Source organism: Rhinichthys klamathensis, unplaced genomic scaffold, assembly GCF_029890125.1.
Source record: "Rhinichthys klamathensis goyatoka isolate OS25496 unplaced genomic scaffold, OSU_Roscu_1.1 h1tg000512l_1, whole genome shotgun sequence".
Classification (NCBI taxonomy): domain Eukaryota; kingdom Metazoa; phylum Chordata; class Actinopteri; order Cypriniformes; family Leuciscidae; genus Rhinichthys; species Rhinichthys klamathensis.
The window spans coordinates 422,300-442,798 of record NW_026606992.1 but is presented as its reverse complement, the minus strand read 5'-3'; the positions used below and the strand labels follow the sequence as shown (position 1 = coordinate 442,798).

At 36.6% G+C, this 20,499-nt stretch overlaps 1 protein-coding gene across 1 annotated transcript in view; it reads right to left on the bottom strand.

Annotated features, from left to right (window-relative positions):
• Positions 1-20,499, bottom strand: part of LOC130072922 (pyruvate carboxylase, mitochondrial-like) — a 173,771-nt gene that overhangs the window by 85,669 nt on the left and 67,603 nt on the right. Inside the window, exon 9 of the mRNA XM_056238245.1 lies at positions 10,014-10,176. Within this exon, the coding sequence (XP_056094220.1) occupies positions 10,014-10,176 (163 nt within the window). The remainder of the gene's footprint in view (positions 1-10,013; positions 10,177-20,499) is intronic.

Genomic DNA, 20,499 nt, shown 5'->3' with positions numbered 1-20,499 from the left:
GCTATGACCTTTATATTGTTGTGTCTGCTTCTGAGCACTGTAGCTGGAGGGAATACACATAAGCTTGTGCACTTGAATAATTTAATTCTGTATGCTTGATAAAAGGGTAGGAATTTAGGGGGACATGTAGTTGTTATTAAGAATTAATAGGTTTTTGTTTTTTTGCTCTTTATGATATTGTTGATGTTGTTTTGTCTTTTAAACGCAGTCACCATTAGTGTCCCATTTGGCAAAGTTTTGCTTCTCCTCAGCTTTATGCACACATAAATATTGGGTAACTCTATCACGTTCGACTGAGCCAGACTCAGTCAAATGACAATATATATGATGACTATAATTTAGATAATGAGAGTCAATCAACTGAAATAACTGAGTAGAAACAATGAACCAAAACTACCTGCAATTAAATAGCTTCGATTAAATGGTTAAGTCGACTCATTGAGCAAATTCAACTTCTAAGAATATACAGTCTGTATAGACAATCTTCAAAAGCAGAGCAAAGAGAAATCTACAAAGACATTTTAATTCAATTGTGCTAATCTCTTTCTATATCAAACTGTGTGGTATCAGTCAGGAGTTATCAAGCAATAAAGCACACGAGACAGGAGCAGCAAACTTCATCCATCTTGTTTACTCTTCACTTCACTCACTCACAAACATTACGTCACGACACAACACTTCAAAATAGTAGTAACATAATTCACTCATGAACACAACTAGAGGTCGACCGATTAATCGGTTTTGCCGATTAATCGGCACCGATAGTTGTTTGGTGGAACTATCGTTATCGGCAAAAATCCACACCGATAGTTTTTTCCGGTTGCGTCCGTTGCTGGAGCGGCTGAGAAGTGCACGCGGTCATTACACAGCACGAGAGCGCTCAGAACAGAAGAGACTGCTGGCATTATACAGAGTGAGAGCGGCCTCTAGAGGACAAATAACAAACTATCACTGGCTGAGTTGTTTACGTTAACACTAGAGGCAGCGCGCAGCACGGAGAGAACACGCAGCGAGAGCGCTGACATTTAAAACACCGACAGCGAAACGGTATGAATACATAACACTAAAGTAGCTACACATTGCCATATCATTACAAATTAATTCATTGACTAGATGCTGCATCAGCAGAGGAAGAACAGTAGTTTGCCGTCGAGGCTGTGAGGACTGTGACATTACCTCAGTCAACCGTTAATGCAATGTGACAAAAACACACGCAGACCTGACCCAAATGTTTTATGGCGCAATTGTTACCATCTATTTGCATTATTTTTATCCGGCTGGTCACTTTTATGCATTCATTAGCCGACGAAGTTGCATATTTAAAACTAGTGACGTGATTGCTTTCTCGACATTGATATGTTCATGCAGCCGACAGAAACTTAAACCAATCAGAAACGCGTTCGATTTAAGATCTTTTTAATCACTACAATAGATCTTGTTATTTTGATTAGATAATCATCAAGTGTTCTAAAATATAGAAGCAAATAAAGTGAGAGACTATAGGCGTATACATATTACGTATACATAATACAGGTCTTTATTACATTTTAATGGCCATCTTTAAGCACGACTCTTTGGAATCATATGAAATGTAACACTTTACAATAACATTCAATTTTTAGCATTAAATAAGGTTAATACAAGTTGTAGAAGAATTATTCATTGTTACGGTAGTTTGTTAATTTCAACATTTACTAATGCATTTGAAATGGAGTTTTAATTCTTATTTTATCTTTTATTACCTTAGTTAATGTACTATGAATGAACTAACATGATAAAGGTACAATTGTATTGCTCATATTAATACATGCAGTAAAAAGGTATATTGCATTATGCATATAGTTCATGAAAGCTAGTTCATACATCCTTGTTTACAAATGGGACTTGCAAAGTGTTACCTATGAAATGTACGTATGTTTCTAGGTTATAGCTAACGAAACCTGTAATATTTTAATGTGTAAATTATTTTCTGTATAAAGTTTTAATATATTCATATTTATTTATTTAATTGAGCACATTTCAGTTCAGCACTGTTTTATTGTGAGTATGATGTTTGTTTTTAATCCAGTATCCATTTAAAAAAATATCGGTTGAATTATTGGTTATCGGCATGTACGGTCAAACCTAGATATCGGTATCGGTAAAATCCACTATCGGTCGACCTCTAAACACAACACACTGTTTATAAGAAGGACTGTGCATTGTTGTGCTCTGGAAGTCATTCTTTCATTTTTTTTAAAGGAATAGTTCACTTAAAAATGAAAAAAACTGTCATCATTTACTCACCCTCAAGTTGTTTCAAACCTGTATGAATTTCTTTCTTCTGCTGAACACAAAGGAAGATATTTTGAAGGATGTAACCAGACAGTTGATGAGCCCCATTGACTTCCATAGTAGGAAAAAAAAGACTATGAACGTCAATGGTTCCATCAACTGGTTACCGACATTCTTCAAAATATCTTCCTTTGTGTTCAGCAAAAGAAAGAAATTTGAGGGTGAGTAAATTATGACAGAATTATCATTTTTTTTAAGAGAACTATTCCTTTAACCTCTTTATCTCTCTTTCTCCCCCTCGCTCAAGTAAAATGCTATGATCTCTTACTGGGCCAGACATTTTAAGCCCTTTCTAACTGAGCTTTCGCTTTCTTTCCTCCCTCTGTGCATCTCTTCCACCTCTCTGGAGCACTCAAGCCATGACTTATTCATCCAACCCAGGATTTATTATGTTTGGCCATGCATTTTTAACAGTGTATTTTTTTAGGTACACACATTTCACGGCTGAACTACAGCTCTGTTTGCTGAGGCCCCCACTCTCTGATCATGTCTACAGTTCTACCTGCTGGGAAGAAAAAATAGGAAAGAGAAATTTAAACAAAGAAAGTGTGTGGAAAGAAGAGGACAGATAGTTGCAAGTTACAGAAATAGGCCACATTAATTAATTATTTCATCATGCATTCATCCCCGTGTTTTTTTTTTTTGTTTTTTTTTGATGAGATGGCAGGCAGAATGTCCTGGCCTCTTTTTACCAAAAGAGGATGGTGATGGTGAAAACCATATATATATATATATATACAGTATATATTATGTTAAATGAGAATAAATCAATTTAGGATAAACAAAAGTATTTCACACATCTAACTACTATAACTAACAAACATCAGTTACATTTATTAAACAGTGTAAATTAGCATGAGAAATCCCAGAAAAGCGCAGATGGGAGTGGAAACTGACAATGTGCAAATTAAAGAACATGGACGCAGCAGCTAATTTCCATAATGACCATTGCAATCAACAAGCAGCGCAAATGAGTGTAGGGTCTCAAACAAGCAGAGTCGATGATAATCAGGTGCGGGTAATCTACTAACAACACTGGTGCAGAAAATTAAAAATAACATGACTTGGCAAACACTATGTTCGGGAATTGTCTTCCACTGGGATTCCAAATAAATGAACACGAATGGAAAATATTCTCTTCCTTCTAGCACACGCTCTCTGTTCAATGCAGTGCCTCCTTCAGCAGCAAATATCGTAGCCATTTCAAATGTAAAAAGTGTTAAGACATTAAGACATGTGTTAAGACATTCTTTTTTTGGGGTGTTTAATGATGGCCCAGACACCAGTATATTGACTACAGCAAACCTTAGAAAATCATGTTGAATGATTTATTTAAATATTCTTCTCCCATAATTTTTGCGTCTGAAATGATATCTCCTACAAATGCATATGCAATTATGTCAGCAGCTAAAATCAAGAGTAGCGTTAGTTCTGGAAGGTCACGTCAGTCAAGCTTGAATCAGCTGTGAGTACATTTTTGTGACCTTATATATAGGAATGCTGTGATAGGCGTCTCCTATCACAGCATTCCTATATATAACGTCACAAAAATTTGCTCAGTAACAACTTCTGCAGTATTATCACCAGCTTTATTGTGTTGCTCAGGAGCTAATTACCCTCCTCCATCCCCAGCTCCTCCTCTCGTCCAGTCAGGACTTGGCCTTCTGATATTCCTCTTCGAATCAGACTCACAGTTCTCATCCGTTATTATAGTTAAATTAGTTATCCTAACGACGACGACCTGTCACAGTTGTGCCTGTCTGACGATCCATCATATTCACCTGTAATGTCCTGGCCTTACTTCTGGAGCTGGCACTGCGAGCGTCGATCTCCTCCGAGCCACACAACAGTGTTTCATCAAAGAATTCCCGATTTGAAAGAGAAGTTTTGAATGAATGACTCACTCATAAAGACAATAACTTGCCACCACCTACTGGCCGTTTTACTTTCATATTTAATCTATAACATGGAAGAGCAATCAATTTCGGTCCTGGGTGCAGAGTTTAGCTCCTCCAGCCCTAGACAAACACACCTGAACCAGCTAATCATCATCTTTAGGATTATTAATACTGCTAGAGTTAACACTAAACTCTGCAGGACAGCGGCACTCCAGAAACGACGTTGCCTATCCCTGATCTTTTCAATAATTTTCATGTTGCTGTATTAAAAATGTAAGCTATATATAAAACATTAATCCTAAAGTAATATGCAAATATGTAGCTACGTATGTAAAGGAACACAATAAGTATGTAATAAATCACTGCATATCAAATCCACCTGGTTTCTGTATCTCTGTACACTATAATTTTCATTAATCTTTTTTCCAAATGGTAGCCTACATCTAGTCTTAGAATTAATTTACCAGGCTACATATATGATCGCTTAACAACAACAATTAAGAAAACATTTGAGGATGGCGTATTTAACGGTAACGGGTTGCCAGGTAGGCTGTGCGGTGTTTTTTTTTTTTGTTTTTTTTTTTACAAAGGCTACATGTTTTACATACTCTGAACTGTACCAAAAATGCCTTGTTGTCTTGTACTTTTTGCGCCTTGTCTGTAATGGAATTAAAAAAAAATATATATATATATATATATATATAAAGATAGGCTGTGTGTAGCATTGACAGGTCAAAGTCCTAAAATCTTGAGACGGTTACAACTTAATTTGATTTTAACTTAATTTTTGCAAAGAAATGTAGTGTTTCAAAACTGCAGAATGTTTCACTTAGAGCTGCCTTAGCATATTAACATCATGAGCCAAGTAATATTGTTTAACACCAATTACCTGTCACGAATTGCGTGGAAGCAAAGGCGGTAGTCGGATCTAAATGCAGCAGTAGACTTTAATAATACAGACTTGGGTAAACTCAGAACAGGCAAGACACAAGACACTCGTGGTACGTAAATGCATTCAATAACTGACCAAGACAGGGGCAGAAACACAGGGCTTAAATCAGAGACAAACGAGCAGACAGGATAACAAGGGGGCGTGGATAACAAGAAACACCTGGGAGAACTAATGACAAGACAGGGAACCACTAAACATGACAGGACACGAAACCACATCGTAACATTACCAGTGTGCACATAAAAATTCTCATGTAGGTTATCTCAAAAAAGAGGAATTTAATTATCTGTATATGTCCAGAGTTCAGACAGCTTTACCGCTTAAAAGTCCTTCCCTTGTATGAGTGAGCATCAGTAGCATGAGTCGCATTTCAGTGACGTCAACTCCCCTCTTCGATTGATTGGCTAGAGGAGGAGCTGTCAATCTAGAACTAGTGGACCAATGGAGCGAAAAAAGAGCGAAAAACATGAACAAATTTAAGTTTCGTGCAAAATATTTTTTAATGTGTTTAAAGTTTTTATTCATGCTTGTTATTCTTTGATTCACACCTATTATTTTTTGATCCGTGGCAATACATTTGGTGGGATTTTGATCTCATAGACCAGCACGCCCATGGGCACACAAGTTGGCGCAAATACATTTGCTATTTAAACAACGTAGCGCATGACGTGGAAATGATAACTGCGTCAGGCTGAAACTAGCAAAAAAACACTTGCGTCCTGCCTGGCGCAGCATTGAGCCGGGTGTATGATAGGGCCCTATATTTGTATTGCAATAAAACATAATTGTTAATGCATGAAATAATTTGTTTATCAGATCAGTTAGAAGTTGAGAATGGGATTGTGTAGTATCGAAAGTTTGGCAGGCCAATGTAGACATATTTTTAGAAATCTTTAAACCTTCTAGAATCTGTTTTTATTTTTTTGTTTACATCAGGACTTCCTGATTCAGAATCGAATCGTGTCACACCTAAAAATTCCCATCCCAAGTGTTGCAAAACTTGCTTTAAGGTTATGTAGCCACACATTTAATTGTTCATATTTTATCCCTGACTTGGATACTATTTGAAGTATCAAAATAGCATTAGTGTTTGCAAAAGTTTAGGAAGTTAGACCAGAGTGCCTCTCTGACTCACCTATTTCTCATTACTTCTTGCATCTTCCCTGCCTGAAATCTTCCCTTTATCTTTTGTTTTTGTCTTTAGCCTGGTGTAATAACAGATACCTGAGTCTCATGGGGTGCTTAAGTTTGCCTGTCACAACTACAAAACTGTGACATTTTTTTTCTTCTTTTTTTTCACCTTCAGTTCCAATGTGCATGAACGACAAAAAAAAAAAGTATTTGACAACTAAGAGCCAGATTAACTAACAGCTTGCGCCAGCGCAAAACCTTGTTTGGCAGGATTTCTTGAAGACACGCAGTGAAAATTTTGTGAAGAAAAGGCATGTACAAAGTTATGTCTGTCAGGACCACTGTCGTCAACGATGATTGAAAAATAGAATATAGTTTGGAACTCCCTGCCCATCCATGCAGCCTAGCATAGGCAGGGAGAGCAGCGATAACCCCCGCGTTGCTATTTTGAAGCAACAGAAATAGACTGCAACTGAAACCTGGTCTTAAGTCAATTGCACAATATTTTTTTGCTATTTAAAGAGTGCGTTAGTAATGTGCACCTATAGGTGGGTCCAACACGCGCTACACTCTGCTTATTACACACACAGGGAAGTGCAGCAACACACAAACATGCCATATATTAAAAATAAAAGGATTACAATGTAATATATTGTTATTAATTATTATTATTATTGTACATAAAGCTATGGTGGAGTCTGCCTTGTCCTGTACATGGTCTGCTTGCGTGCTTTAACCTCGCGCACAAGCAGATCTGTTTGCTCTCTGTAGAAGCGTTCTGTCTTTCCGCTTGCATATTCCGCCGTGTAAATAGGAATCCGCCATGGCGCGAGCGCAACTGGCATTTAAAGGGAATGGGAGATGAGACTCTGATTGGTTTATTGCACGTTAAGCCCCAAACACACCCATTACTCATTTAGGGACAACCCTTTGAAGGCGATGATACACAGGGCAACTTTTTGAGCAATGTTGCTGTGCAATCTTGCCAAGCGATTGTTGCTTGGGTACTTCCCTAATGAAAATGGGCAATACATTTCTATCTGGATTAGGGGTGTCGCAATATACCGGTGTTGACGATAATTGTGATATTCAAAGCATGAAATATCGACATCGTGTTAATTTAGAGTGTGGCAATATACCGGTATTGACGATAACCACGATGTTTAAAATGAATAGGACTGTTATGAGAACATGTAATCATAACATGTAAATACTCCAGCGCGAGTACCTGGTTGACCTCTCAGGTGGCTGTATTGCACCCGCTGACACCTATCAAAGAAGATGCAGCCCGGGCCGCGTAGCTACTCTGAGAAGAATATCGTCTGAGCGAGAGAGTGAAACACTGTCCACACCCGAAAAAAGAAGCGCAGCGCCACGTCTTTAAAATTCGAACACATTTTCTCTTTGAGCGTACACACACCGGTTGTGCCATTCGGCGTCTGTCCGCGGAGCCCAGCAACGGCTCTTGTTCAAAATCCTGCCGCGACACAGAGCGCCATTTACATTAAATATATTAAATCTTTTTTAAAAAAATGAGTTTTATATTAATTTACATTATATTTGTCTCAAATCATCGTAAATGACTTCACCCTGTGCTGCAATGTACATTTAGTTCAACATTAATTTACAGAAATCAGCTGCTTGAATGAAAATTGCTGATGTTGTCGGATTTTCAGGTGATATTCTCAATTCATTCTGTAAATGGATGCTCTGAGGTAAAGTGTTCAGATCACAGACTCAGCAACTATTGTATTTAATTGTACAGTACAATCATAACATAGTACAGACATTATCTTAATTTCATAATCTCCTTAAACATAAGAATACTGCTGGCCATAAACAGAGAAAGTGCGCGTCCGGTGTGCGATACCTCGAGTTGTCCTACACGCGATGCAGCGCTGCAGAATGTGTAGCCACCAACCTTTTTACCCATCTCCGTGTCCACCCTGCGGATTATGCAATTTTACAGAGAACACATTGCGATTATTGGTAACGCTTCCTTTTACAGTACAGTACTTACGTGTACTTACAGTGTACTTACCTAGAAAGTACTGGCTAATATAAGGTAAGAACATAGGTTAGGGGTAGGTTCAGGGTTAGTACCTAGTTATTACCCAGTAATTATAATTACTATAATAAGTACATAGTAAGTACATGGGTAACAGGACTGTAAAAGGAAGTGTTACCCGATTATTTTACTAGTCATGGAATGGGAAACATGACATTAACCTGGGTTTCTGTGTTCATACATTTAATAAAGGGTGATAATTTGTATTTGTATTTGCACTTGATTTTTTTGTTTGTACCCGTAAGTCTGTTGGGTAAAAAAGAAAAACTATATAAACAAAGTAAAAATTTATTTGACTGATAACTACCTAACTTTTCCATAACTTTGCACATGTACCAGTTGGATTTCATTAAATGTTTTGTGTAAAAGTCAAGTCAAGTCACATTTATTTATATAGTGCTTTTTTACAAGAGATAACAGGAAAATAATGCAACAAAGTTTGTATCCAGAAGAAAATAGCGTCACAGTCCAGCTTAAGTAAGTTCAGTGATGTTTCATTTTGTTGTAAAAACAATATTAATTTAGTTAATTTATATATATAGCCACTCTGGAGAAAACCGTGATGTCATTGTCCAGCTCAGTTCAGTTCTCATATAACGGTGTCAATGCAGGCAGATCAATATTATTGTTGAAAATTAAATTAAATGTTAAATTTAATGTCCCCAACTAAGCAAGCCAAAGGCCAATGGCAACAAAGGTGAAAAAAGGCGAAAAAGGCGACAATGGCATGGAACCAAAACTCCATCAGGTGGCAGGAATAATGTCAATTTACAAATAATGTCAATGTCAGTGTCAAGGCAGGCAGATCAATATTATTGTTGAATATTAAATTGAAAGTCAAATAAAATACCCAGGAACATGCTTTAGTTGGCTTTTAGTAGTAGAAAAGAAAGATTTCAGTCATCATGCCCTGCATGATGACAAGTACTGTACTGTATTCTAAAGGTATAAATGACATGACTTAAAATTAATTATTATTATTACTAACGTAATTGAATAAGTCTGAATAGCATTTGAGTGAAGTAAAAATTCTCCAAATCAATACACAAGTAATGAAGGCCAATTACTCATGTTCTCTGTTCCAACATGCTGAGAGGTTTTTCAGTCCATAAAATGGCATCATACAATGTCAGATTTCTTCGTAAATAAGAAGAGAGCTAAGTGCAGTTTATAGCAGCACCCAGCACACATAGATGGGGCTTTTTCTGCTCTGTGATGGTTTTCTTAGAAACATTCATATGTTGTCACTGGAACAAAACAGTGCGTCAAATTGAGCAGTGCGGAGGGCTAGTCGTCCCCTCTTTCAACTCAATAAGAGCACTCCCTGAAAATCGCTTTCAATCAATGCTCACTGCTCGATGACTCATCAAAAATAACGCCTCTCTTAAAGTGAGTATGAATGCAGGGTGCAGAGAGACATCCAGATAAATGAGTATGGCCACTTTAATGGCCAGATTGTAGCTTGGTTTCTGGACAAAAACTTTTATAAAACAGCCCCCCCAAAAAATAAAAGTGAGCATAAAACACATTAATTTTATTATGAATAAAGATAATAATACACGTCTTGTATTATTAATTGGAGTGATGTTACTGTAATTTGCATAATTGCAATGTCATTTAGCAGGCATACCTCTATGCGACCTGTGTCTGGTTGAAAACCACGGGAGGGGTCTTCTGTAGTGACCCGGCACTGAATGGCACAACCATTGATCCGGATCTTGTCCTGTTCAAGACCCAACTCAGGAAGACTGCGGCCCTCACACACACGCAGCTGTGCATGAACCAAATCCACACTACCAGAGGAAGAGAGAGAGAGAGAGAGAGAGAGAGAGAGAGAGAGAGAGAGAGAGAGAGAGAGAGAGAGAGAGAGAGAGAGAGAGAGAGAGAGAGAGAGAGAGAGAGAGAGAAGAGAAAGAGAAGAGAGAGAGAGAGAGAGAGAGAGAGAGAGAGAGAGAGAGAGAGAGAGAGAGAGAGAGAGAGAGAGAGAGAGAGAGAGAGAGAGAGAAAGAGAGAGAAAAAGAGAGACGTTATCAGCACTAACTGAAGAATAAACCCTAAAGTGGAAAATAATTAATTACACAAACTTGAAACACCAATCTCACTTTTATCTTTGACAATCACAGCTGCATAATTAATTAGCTGATCTTCCTCCTTTTGAAATGTTTATCCATGAAAGATGTTTGCCCACTTAGTGCTCACACCAATATCACGCAATTTGCTTTGATTCATTCAAATCCATTATGATGTAGACCTATTGATTGTCAGTGAGACACAGTTTCTAATAATCCAAAAACAATCCTTGCTTATTTCAAGCAATTAAAGTCTTTCAAACATGATTCAAAGTTTTTAAAAAAACAAGCAGAATTAGAATAAATGAATTAAAATGGCTATACAAAGAGCATTAAGCACAAATACTAATTTGCTCTCAAAACTATCCTAGGAAATTTCTAGTAAATCACTTCAGAGACTAAAAAGATCTGCTATTTTAGCTGTCAGGCACTATATGCTAATTTTATCGCTAGGCTGCTTAGCTGATAAACCACTTCAACCATTTTTTTTTGAGATTTTGAGAAAGGGGAAAAGACTTAAATTTATTTTATTTTCTTGGTTGGATGTAAAGCATATGGTGGTTAAGGAGTAGCTTTGACATTTCTGTGAAAGACAGGAGGTACGCTAATGACTTGGCATGAAAATGTCAAAAATAAGCTAATAAACCACATGCTGTCTAGCATGCATACATACAACACCTGTACAGATCTTCAACTTGTCAAAAGTAGCACAGGGTAACATCATCTACCAATCTATACAGAATGTGAGGGTGAACTATTTAAAGTCTCAGGTTTGAATGAATTTCCAACCTTGTTTAATTGCATTTTTTTTCTGGTATACAGCTAAAATAGTGCCTTTTTAGCTTCATCTTCGAATGAATGTTGATGCTTGATTAACTGTATGTGTTAATTAAGCATTAGCAGAGTTCTTTTTCTTTTGCACAGAGCTGTTCTTACTCCACACCAGTTGCATTCTGTTAAGCGGTGTGGTGCCAGGTCAACTGAGGAATCAATGTCTGTTAAAGTAAACAAATAGCCAGTGGTCTGTAAATGCAAACTAGATTATGGCCTAGTTAATTGAAACAAAATCCAAGGGTGAATATGGCACAAACTCATATTTTCAGTGGACATGACCTGCTATTGAACAAAGTACAGTACATTAGCAATGTACATTACTGTCAGAGGATGTGAAACTAGGAGAAGAAAACAAATAAAAGAGCCAAATTAACCGAAAATGAAAATTGCTAAATTTCTTCACAAATATTACAAAGCTGACATTTGAAGTGGTCCATATTTGACCACAGCCTAAAATGGACAAATCATGTTTAGCTTCACATCTAATAATGTCAAGAACAACAAGTTTGTGTCAGGGTTAGGTTTAAGGGTATGGTATTGTAAACATAATTATATTAGTATAAATACCACTGATTTAGCTTCGAAGGTCTAGTGTGTTTGTTTATTTTGTGCAATGTGAATCTAATAGGTCGAAGTGTGAACTGGGGAATATCGACCCACACACATTTTGTCAAACACACACATGCAGTAGATACACACACAGAATTCGGATGAATCACACAACATACTATGAAGACCGAAACATACATACATAGACAGCAGCCCAAAAATATGTTTTTTTTGCATCTCTAAATGATAAAGTTCTTGTCACATTATGTCTGAGTCTTAGTTGGTTATCAACTAACTTAGTTTCTTTGGTTTTCATGATTGCATTATTTTCCATGGTTCCCTCCCTTTGATTACCCTTTGCATAAACACTATAGCCCTGAGTTTTTTGTGTTAAGGCTGGGCCACACTAAAATATTTAGAAAATCTTATCAGATTTTCAAAATGTGAGAGACCACAAACATGGCGATAAAAAAAAATCAAAGATTTAACAGTTTTGTTCCTATAGTGTGTGTCGTCCCACAATGTGACCAAGACAGCACACCACACACCAACAGATTCCATTCACAAACAAGAGTCCCGACTGTGAGCACTGGAAATCTCGCAAAATCGTCAGGCAAGAAGAAATGGTGATAATTGTGTTTGGACAGCTTTTTACAGAATATTATTTTACAGAATAATATATTTGCGAGGAAAAACGTTTGGATGAAGTTGTGGAAACGTCGTGAATGTTGGTTTCGCTCCACGTGACAATCTACAGAGTTAGCGCACATTTGTCCTCGGGGTTCCCCCCACACAACAGGATTTCTGATCATACATTTTCAACATATTGGATTTTTACAATTTGAGATCGATGCAGTCCCGGCATAGCCTGGCTCCGCCCTCCTACGTACTTCCGCTCAATTTTCATTTTCCTTCAGTACGTCGTCTGGGTTTGCGGTATATTCGCGGGTTTTCTCAGGCCAATTTTTACCTATCCAATCAGCGAGCAGAGGGAGTGGCTGAGAACAATGACGTTGAGGTTGTGCGCTAGTTTGAGTTGTAGTTCAGTAATGGCGGTGGAGAAAGATGCGAGCGAAGCCATTCGGTCCGTTGTGGCAACGCTGCCGAATATCCTGAAGTTAAAGCCAGAGCAAGAACAATCTTTGCTGAGTTCTGTTGGTGGCCATGATGATGTGGCCCTCCTCCCCAAGGGTTAGGGAAAGTTTGATTTTTCAGCTCGCTCCGTTAGTGGTGAATGACTTGGCTAAGGCGAACGCTAGCGATTGGTTATGGGAGATATAGAGTGGCTCTGGGCAGATCCAATAGTTTTAAACTTCAACAGAGTACCTGCCTTCAAGGAAGTTAACGCTTGTCAATGGGGAGTGGCCAGACTCTCTGTACAAATGAAATGTACAAGAGTCTGGTAGGACCAGGCTAGTCTCGACATTCTTGCAAGCAGATTATGAAAATCTGATAAGATAATCAGTAGAACCATTAAGTTAAGCGGGACTTTACCTAGGATTGCCTGGGGAGACTTGGGCCGAATATCGGCTTGATTATCTTTATTTGTCTGATTTCGTCTTTTTTGTGGTTGTTCTGTTTGGTGCATTTTTGTACTCTGACATACTGAGAGTCTGTTATTTTGATTTAGTGTGTGTTAAAATCAACGGTTGCGATTAGATCCAGCCTCTATTTCATCCTTGCCTCAACCTTAGCATGACAGTTTTCCAGAGAAAGTGAATACCATTTCAACACATCAATTTAAGCAACAAATTGTGCACTTAAGCAGGGCAAGAGTCCTTACAGTAGCAAACCACAACAGCGTTTAAGTCTGATCTTGTGGAGTACCCAGCTAATAATCTTTAGTTTTCTTGTGGAGGTTGAGTACAGCCCCAGAGCCCCAGCACATTAAACCATAATGAAAGTATTGTTTTTCTGCCTGTTTCTTTTTATAGTTTTTCCCTCGTTATCCGTGCCTACCAAAAAATGTGGGATGTGGATGAGATGAAAATATACTGATTACACCCACAAAAAGAAATTTGAGAAAAACTCCGGATGAAAGGAAATGCAACTTTGGAAACATGCTTTTCTGTTTGTTTATTTGTTTGACCAGAAAATATAAAGCTGGTTTCAAACTTGACCACTTTTGCATGCAGTAGTAATTCAACAATAAAAAATAAAAAACGACACTAATGACATGCATTCAAAATTATCCTGGCGTTAAATTCTCTAAAAGTTGTGTCAATTACAGCCATTTGTAGCGCTTAAATAGTGACTATACATGTGAAAAAGACGTAGTATTAAATGTATTAAAAATATACTTGAAATTCAAGTAGTATGTTTATAATACATTTGTATTCCCAACATGCTTATTCGAAGTGCATTACAAATATATTGAATTGCATTTTAATATATTTCTAAAAAGTATACTACAAGTACATTGGTAATAAATATATGCTTAGTTACACTTTTAAGTAACATGCTAAACACAAACATACTTTTAGTGAAGTTTTAGTGTATTTACAGAAAACATTCTTACAGTATGTTACTCTTGCTTAAAGTATATGTTATGTGTACTTTGTGCAAGAACATAGCAAAATGATCAAGCTTTTAGTGGGTTTAAAAATATATGTAGTTTATAAACGCTTAGGCATACTGCGATATATTTTAAATAATTATGTATTTATCATTTTAATGTTTTGAAATCATTTTTTACATTTACAATGTACCAACTTATAATCTATTATAAACATTTGTCAACTAGTATTAAGCATTGCAAAAAGCATACATAAAATTTATATATTGTTCACTTTTACTTATTTATTCTTGTAAGGCTACCTAAAAGGCTGTTGTATATTATACGTTTGTACTACTGAAATTCCCACAAGGATTTCAACATCAAATTATTTGAAATGCATAATAAATAAATTTTCCAAAGATGTTTAAAACATTTTTTACTTGTTTAAATTTAAACAACACGTGTAACACATGTGACTAAACCTGATTGGTTCCAGAGCCGTTGAACGGCTGTGATTGGTTCTTAGGATAATTGTAACGGTCACCAGCTGGAGTTCCCTTGAGAGCCACCAGAGGGCACTCCACATCAGACTATTGCCATTCCCTCAAAACTACATCTCCCATAACTCACTGCCCGGACTCTTCATTATCCATTACTCCCAATTATCATAATCACCTGTGTCTCATTATCTTGTTTAGCTCACCCCATATAAGCCAGGTTATCTCATTAATTATCTGCGAAGTCTTGTTTAGTGTTACACTGTAATTCCGAGCATTCTTCCTGGTTTCATGTTTCTTGGTTTTGTATTTCTTGCCTGTTCCGTGGATTACTCTTTTGCCCTTGTTTCCTGCCTTGTTGTGTTTGTTTGTGTGGACTGCCTGCCTGTGTTTGACCTTTCCTGTACTTTGGATTACCCTGTTCAATAAATACTGCATTTGGACCCTCAACCTTCTTGTCTCGGAGCAGTTCGTGACAATAATGAGCTCGCACCTCAGAGCTTCTGTTTATCAGATATACTGTGCGTGCGTCATCTCTGCGTATGTTACTTGAATGTGATTATATTTAGAAGATTAAATTTAAACTGTTAAATTATATAGAGCGATTGTGTCTCTTTGGAGGAAACCACACGATTCATATGGATTAGGTGATGTTTTTTGCGATGAACTTTTAGAAACGTGAACAGATTTGGTGAATCGTTTATCGGAGCGAGGGTTATAAATCTCTCAGGTTTCATTAAAATATCTCAGTTTTCCTTTCTAAGATGAACGAAAGTCTTAAATGGTTTGGAACTACTGAAGGGTAAGTGATGACCCAATTTAGAGTTTTTTTGGGGGAACTAATCAACAGAAAAACGTAGTGTTATGTGTTGTTTTGCTTTTTACCCAGCTTCCTCAAGTTTGCATGGCGTGTGACATTTGGAACCTCATTATTTTGTGATGCTAGGTAAGATTTGTTATAAATTAACGTTACTTGTCTGTGCCAGTCGTATTTTTGACACAAAGTGCAACAGCACATCATTTTCAGTGCAGGTACATTCAATTTGACAAATCAGAGCCAAGCTTTTCAAGTCGAAGTCGAAGCAGACTCGAAGAGATGAAGATACTGCCCTCAGAAGTTACTGGTAAGTTGCTGTTTGCATAAATAAATAGCTCACTGTTTAGTTTTTCCCTAGTTGGATAGGTCTAAGTCTTTGATAAATCTGTTTAAAATCTATGTGGAGACATTTGTCTGTCTTAAAACAACTAAAAAACATTGTCCAATGCATCTAAAACACAATTAGTTATTGTAACATGTACAACATTACATTAACATTCTTTTAATTTCCAAATGATGATGTGTATTTATGATTTCCTGAACAATTTGGCTTTTATTAATAATTTATTATTACTAATAAATTAGTTTTTCAGGCCAGCTGCTATATAAGAAAAACTGAAATCTTAAGTGTAGAGACAAGCAAAGAAGACAGTAATAAGTATGTTTTTCTCATATCACCTCTGTTATAGAGATTTTGAGTCATTCATGTAAAAATCTGTTTATTTAATTGTTTTTTTGGTAAAGCTGCAAGTCACTTTCCTAGTTGTCCTGGCATGCAATGTTTTGCACAACTTCTAATTTCCTTAAATCTTTTTAACAGAGATGAAGATAGTGCATGTTAGCATGACCACAATAGACACATTCATGGGAAATACCCTAGGTTTAAATAAACCACAACTATCAATATACAACATCCCCTCTAATACTCACAGGTTGCTTTATTGCTGCAAATAACTATCAGTTACTTTTTGATTGAACTCTGCTCACTGTAAGTGGTGTTGTGCTTCTCTAATCTTATGTCCAATGTAACTCATAGAGTGTTGTATAGTGACGACAGACAAGAGGATAAAAATGGACACTCATGTCTAGCTTGATGAGGATATAGTCAAGGCTTTGAAAGGTAAACAACGAAAGTATAATGCATATCTATGCAAATTATAATACACATATTCAATCATGGATACAAAAATGTTAATCATTGGTTAATTTTACATAAATTCTTCTTCCATTTCACAGATCCTGTGATAAAGCAGTCTTCAAATACTACAGTGTCTGAACCACAAGCCCTCAGTTGCAGAAAATGCGAGTCGTTCTCAAAGAAGTGATCGTCCATTTGAAGATGAAAATGTGACATTTAAACTCTTCTGTTTCTTTGGTTCAGCTATTTGTAGGCCTAAATTTGTAAATAATGCATTATTCACTTCTGCATATTGTTTTTTTTCCGTAACTTTTGTGATGCTGCTTATTTATTTAGTGATGTAATATTAATAGTGTACTTTTCAGTAATACAGGTATAACAGAAATGTTCTACAAAACATTTTTATAAAAACAGCACTGCCATAGCATTTCACTGATCTTTCATGTATTATAATGTATTTTGCTCAAGAGATTATATATGCTGCTGTACTTTTTTAATGTACTCTAGGTATTTATTTTGCAATGTAAACAACAAGATAGTATATTAAAGTGTTCTTGATTTCAAAGTGTGTCTTAACATTTATATTAAATTATTTTTGCACTTTTAATATACCATTTTGAATACTGAAAAAAAACAGCTTTATAATAAACTAGTAGTGTAATGCTAGTACATTTCTAATGAGCTTAAATGCTATTGAAATGTTCTTGAACCCCATTGAAATGGCCCATATTAACCTGTATATAAGTCAGAAGTTTGTGAACATTTTCTATTGATCATGGCAAACGTAATTTAACAAATGAAATTAATCTCACTAAAGCATGTCGTATTACAATGGTGTGAGGCATCCTCTATAAGATAGCTCTCAAAACCTTTCTGTAAGATTAAAAATTGTGTCACAAAAATTGCATGGAGCACAATTTTTGCGCATGTTTGTGTTACTCAGTACCCGATTCATTCATTTATCATTCTTTACGTGATAAGGATGCTATAACGAATAATTGACAGTGCATGCAAACTAAATGGAACTATCAACTATTATTCTTAGTGTATCCTTCTCTCTACATATATGTGTGTGATCTGTGTGCGTGTGAAACTCCAAAGCGAGTTTGAGTCCAAAGATATTTTTCATTTCAATTGCCGTAAGGCATTCCACTTCAGTAGTAATTGTTGTTTTTGCTTTCTCTTTAATGAGCAACAAAATAAAATAAATAACTATATGAGAGGACAAGAAGGAGGTAGTCATGAATAAAGCTGCACAAATAATGTAGAAAAGGAGTTTTATTTTTTTCTTAATATAACTATAAAAGTCTGTCCAAAACTTTTTGCCAATCGCCGGAGATTTTGTTGGTCATATATATTTCTTTACGCCAATGAAACCGTATTTTGCAGTAATGTAATTAATTAGTATAATATAATATACTTTTTCCACATGACAACATAATTATTTAACTATTTCATTTGTAGATGAGCTAGTCCTTATGTGTTGATATCTTATCTAATATGATGCTTGGGTTCCTTCTTTTGTTGCTGTTTAATGCACCAGTAAGATTGAATCTGAGTGGAACTTCTATTGTGTACATTGAGTGCAAATTTATGTATCCACCTTTTTCCTGACGAGCCTACTGCGTTTTGAATTATGGGTGACACTTCCGGTTTGGGGAATTTCCATTTAAAAAGACTGAAATGAATAATTTCAAATTATAAGCTTGCGCTACAAATAATCATTATCCCTCAGTGTGACTGAATGAACTGTACATTTTCCTTCACGGTTTATTTTCAGACGTCATGAGGATAACGAAAAGCTTGGTATTTCTAATGTGTCATGGCATCACAAGAATAGCTTTTCAGCTGCTGCTTTCCTTCCTCCTGGTTATTTTCTTTCTTTTCCTTTGTATTCAGCTGTAACAGTATGAAAAAAGACATCATATACTCTGAATTTGTGGTCTGTTCTCCTGATTTAATGTACGATTTACTGGAATATTTCTAAAGCAGGTAAATACAATTTATTATCTGTCAAAAATGATGGAAAGCATTTTGAAATATTATCATGGAATGCTAAAGTTAATGAACATTTTTGGCAACATATCTTACATAATATACAGATATATATTACCACAGTGATTTTTAACCCGTAATATTGCTGTGGAAAGAATTGTGCTTTTGGGGTTATTCATGGTCTGTTGAATGTACTTTGTTGATGCTTTTACACTATTAAATTAAAGTTTGATGGTTGAACGGTGAGTAGAACTAACTTTAGCTGGACAATAACTTGATTCTAGAGCTGCTGTAAAGCCAGAACAATCTCTGTTACTTTAATCACTGTAAAGCTGCTTTGAAACAATCTATATTGTTAAAAGCGCTATATAAATGACGGTGACTTGACTAGAATAATGTCATCTCTTTGTGACCAGATTTTATTTTTTTTTAAAAGGAGCTTTTTATTGCGTTCATAGAGCGAACATTTCACTCATTGTATATAGTTTAACAGGAACAATTTTACAAAGCCTGACTACAAAAACAATCCCGAAATTGCAATAAGTTGAATGTCCACTCATGGTGCAACACACACACAAAGACACGAGCAAAAACTACTGGTGTCAGCAGCTTCATAAATGTCTGTAATTTAAATATTCACACATTCTCTGACCTGTGATCTGCATACTAAACACACATGCCTTTTCTTGCCTCTAGGCATCACTTTACTTTCAAACACCGGACTCATAATTAATGTCTGCCATTGCTATTGAGCTGAGAGACAGAGCGAGAAGTTGAGAACATGTGAGGTGTAGATTATCTAATATCCTAGATGCCGGAGTGAGGGAAAGAAGTGTGTGTGTGAGCGGGAAACATTACTATTCATTAGCTAATACGCATGAAAGTCTGAAAATAAAAACAAAACATCCAAAAATGAACAACAAAAGCTAAAGTTAAGAGGCTAAAGTACAGCTTAATATTTCTTTTTTCAGGAGTGTTTATTTACACCAAGTGCAAAGGCCGCCTTGCAGGCAGAGGCTATTTACAGTCTGGTTGAGCGGCATAGGCTATTTACAGTCTGGTTGAGCGGCATAGGCTATTTACAGCCTGGTTGAGCGGCATAGGCTATTTACAGTCTGGTTGAGCCAGACAAAATTACAAAAGAAACCCATGATATGATAACAGGAGCAGTGGCGTGGAGAGTAAGTGGCTTTAGCTTTTGACACGACCGACCCAAGTTAAAATCCACTATATTCCAAACTCATTCTTCTGCCTTTTCATACCACATATCAGAGGCATTGAATTTAAAAGAGAAATTAAGAAAATATTCAAAAGGTAAAGTGCCTGACAGGTAATTAAGTGGCTTATAATTGAAACTAGAATTGATGTCCTGTCCTCGCGTTGCCACGCATATTGCCAGGCATATTCCCACGCTCAAAAACATGGCTCCCATCCTGGACCTTTATTTATCAGCAGGTTCAATATTGTAGGGTTAGGGGTAGATGTAGTAGCCTGACTTCGTACTTCCGCTCTATTTCAGTTCGCTTCTGTACTCAGTCTGAGACATCGACATGTCTCTCAGTTTTCCTCCGGCCTGAAAACAGCCAGCCAATCAACGAACAGAGGGCGGGCTGAAAGCCGTGACGTAGACGCTAAGCACCGAGTTTAAGATTAGGGAAATCGAAAACGACTGCGGATATGGAGACACGGGATGCAATTCGCTCTGTTGTGGAGAATATTC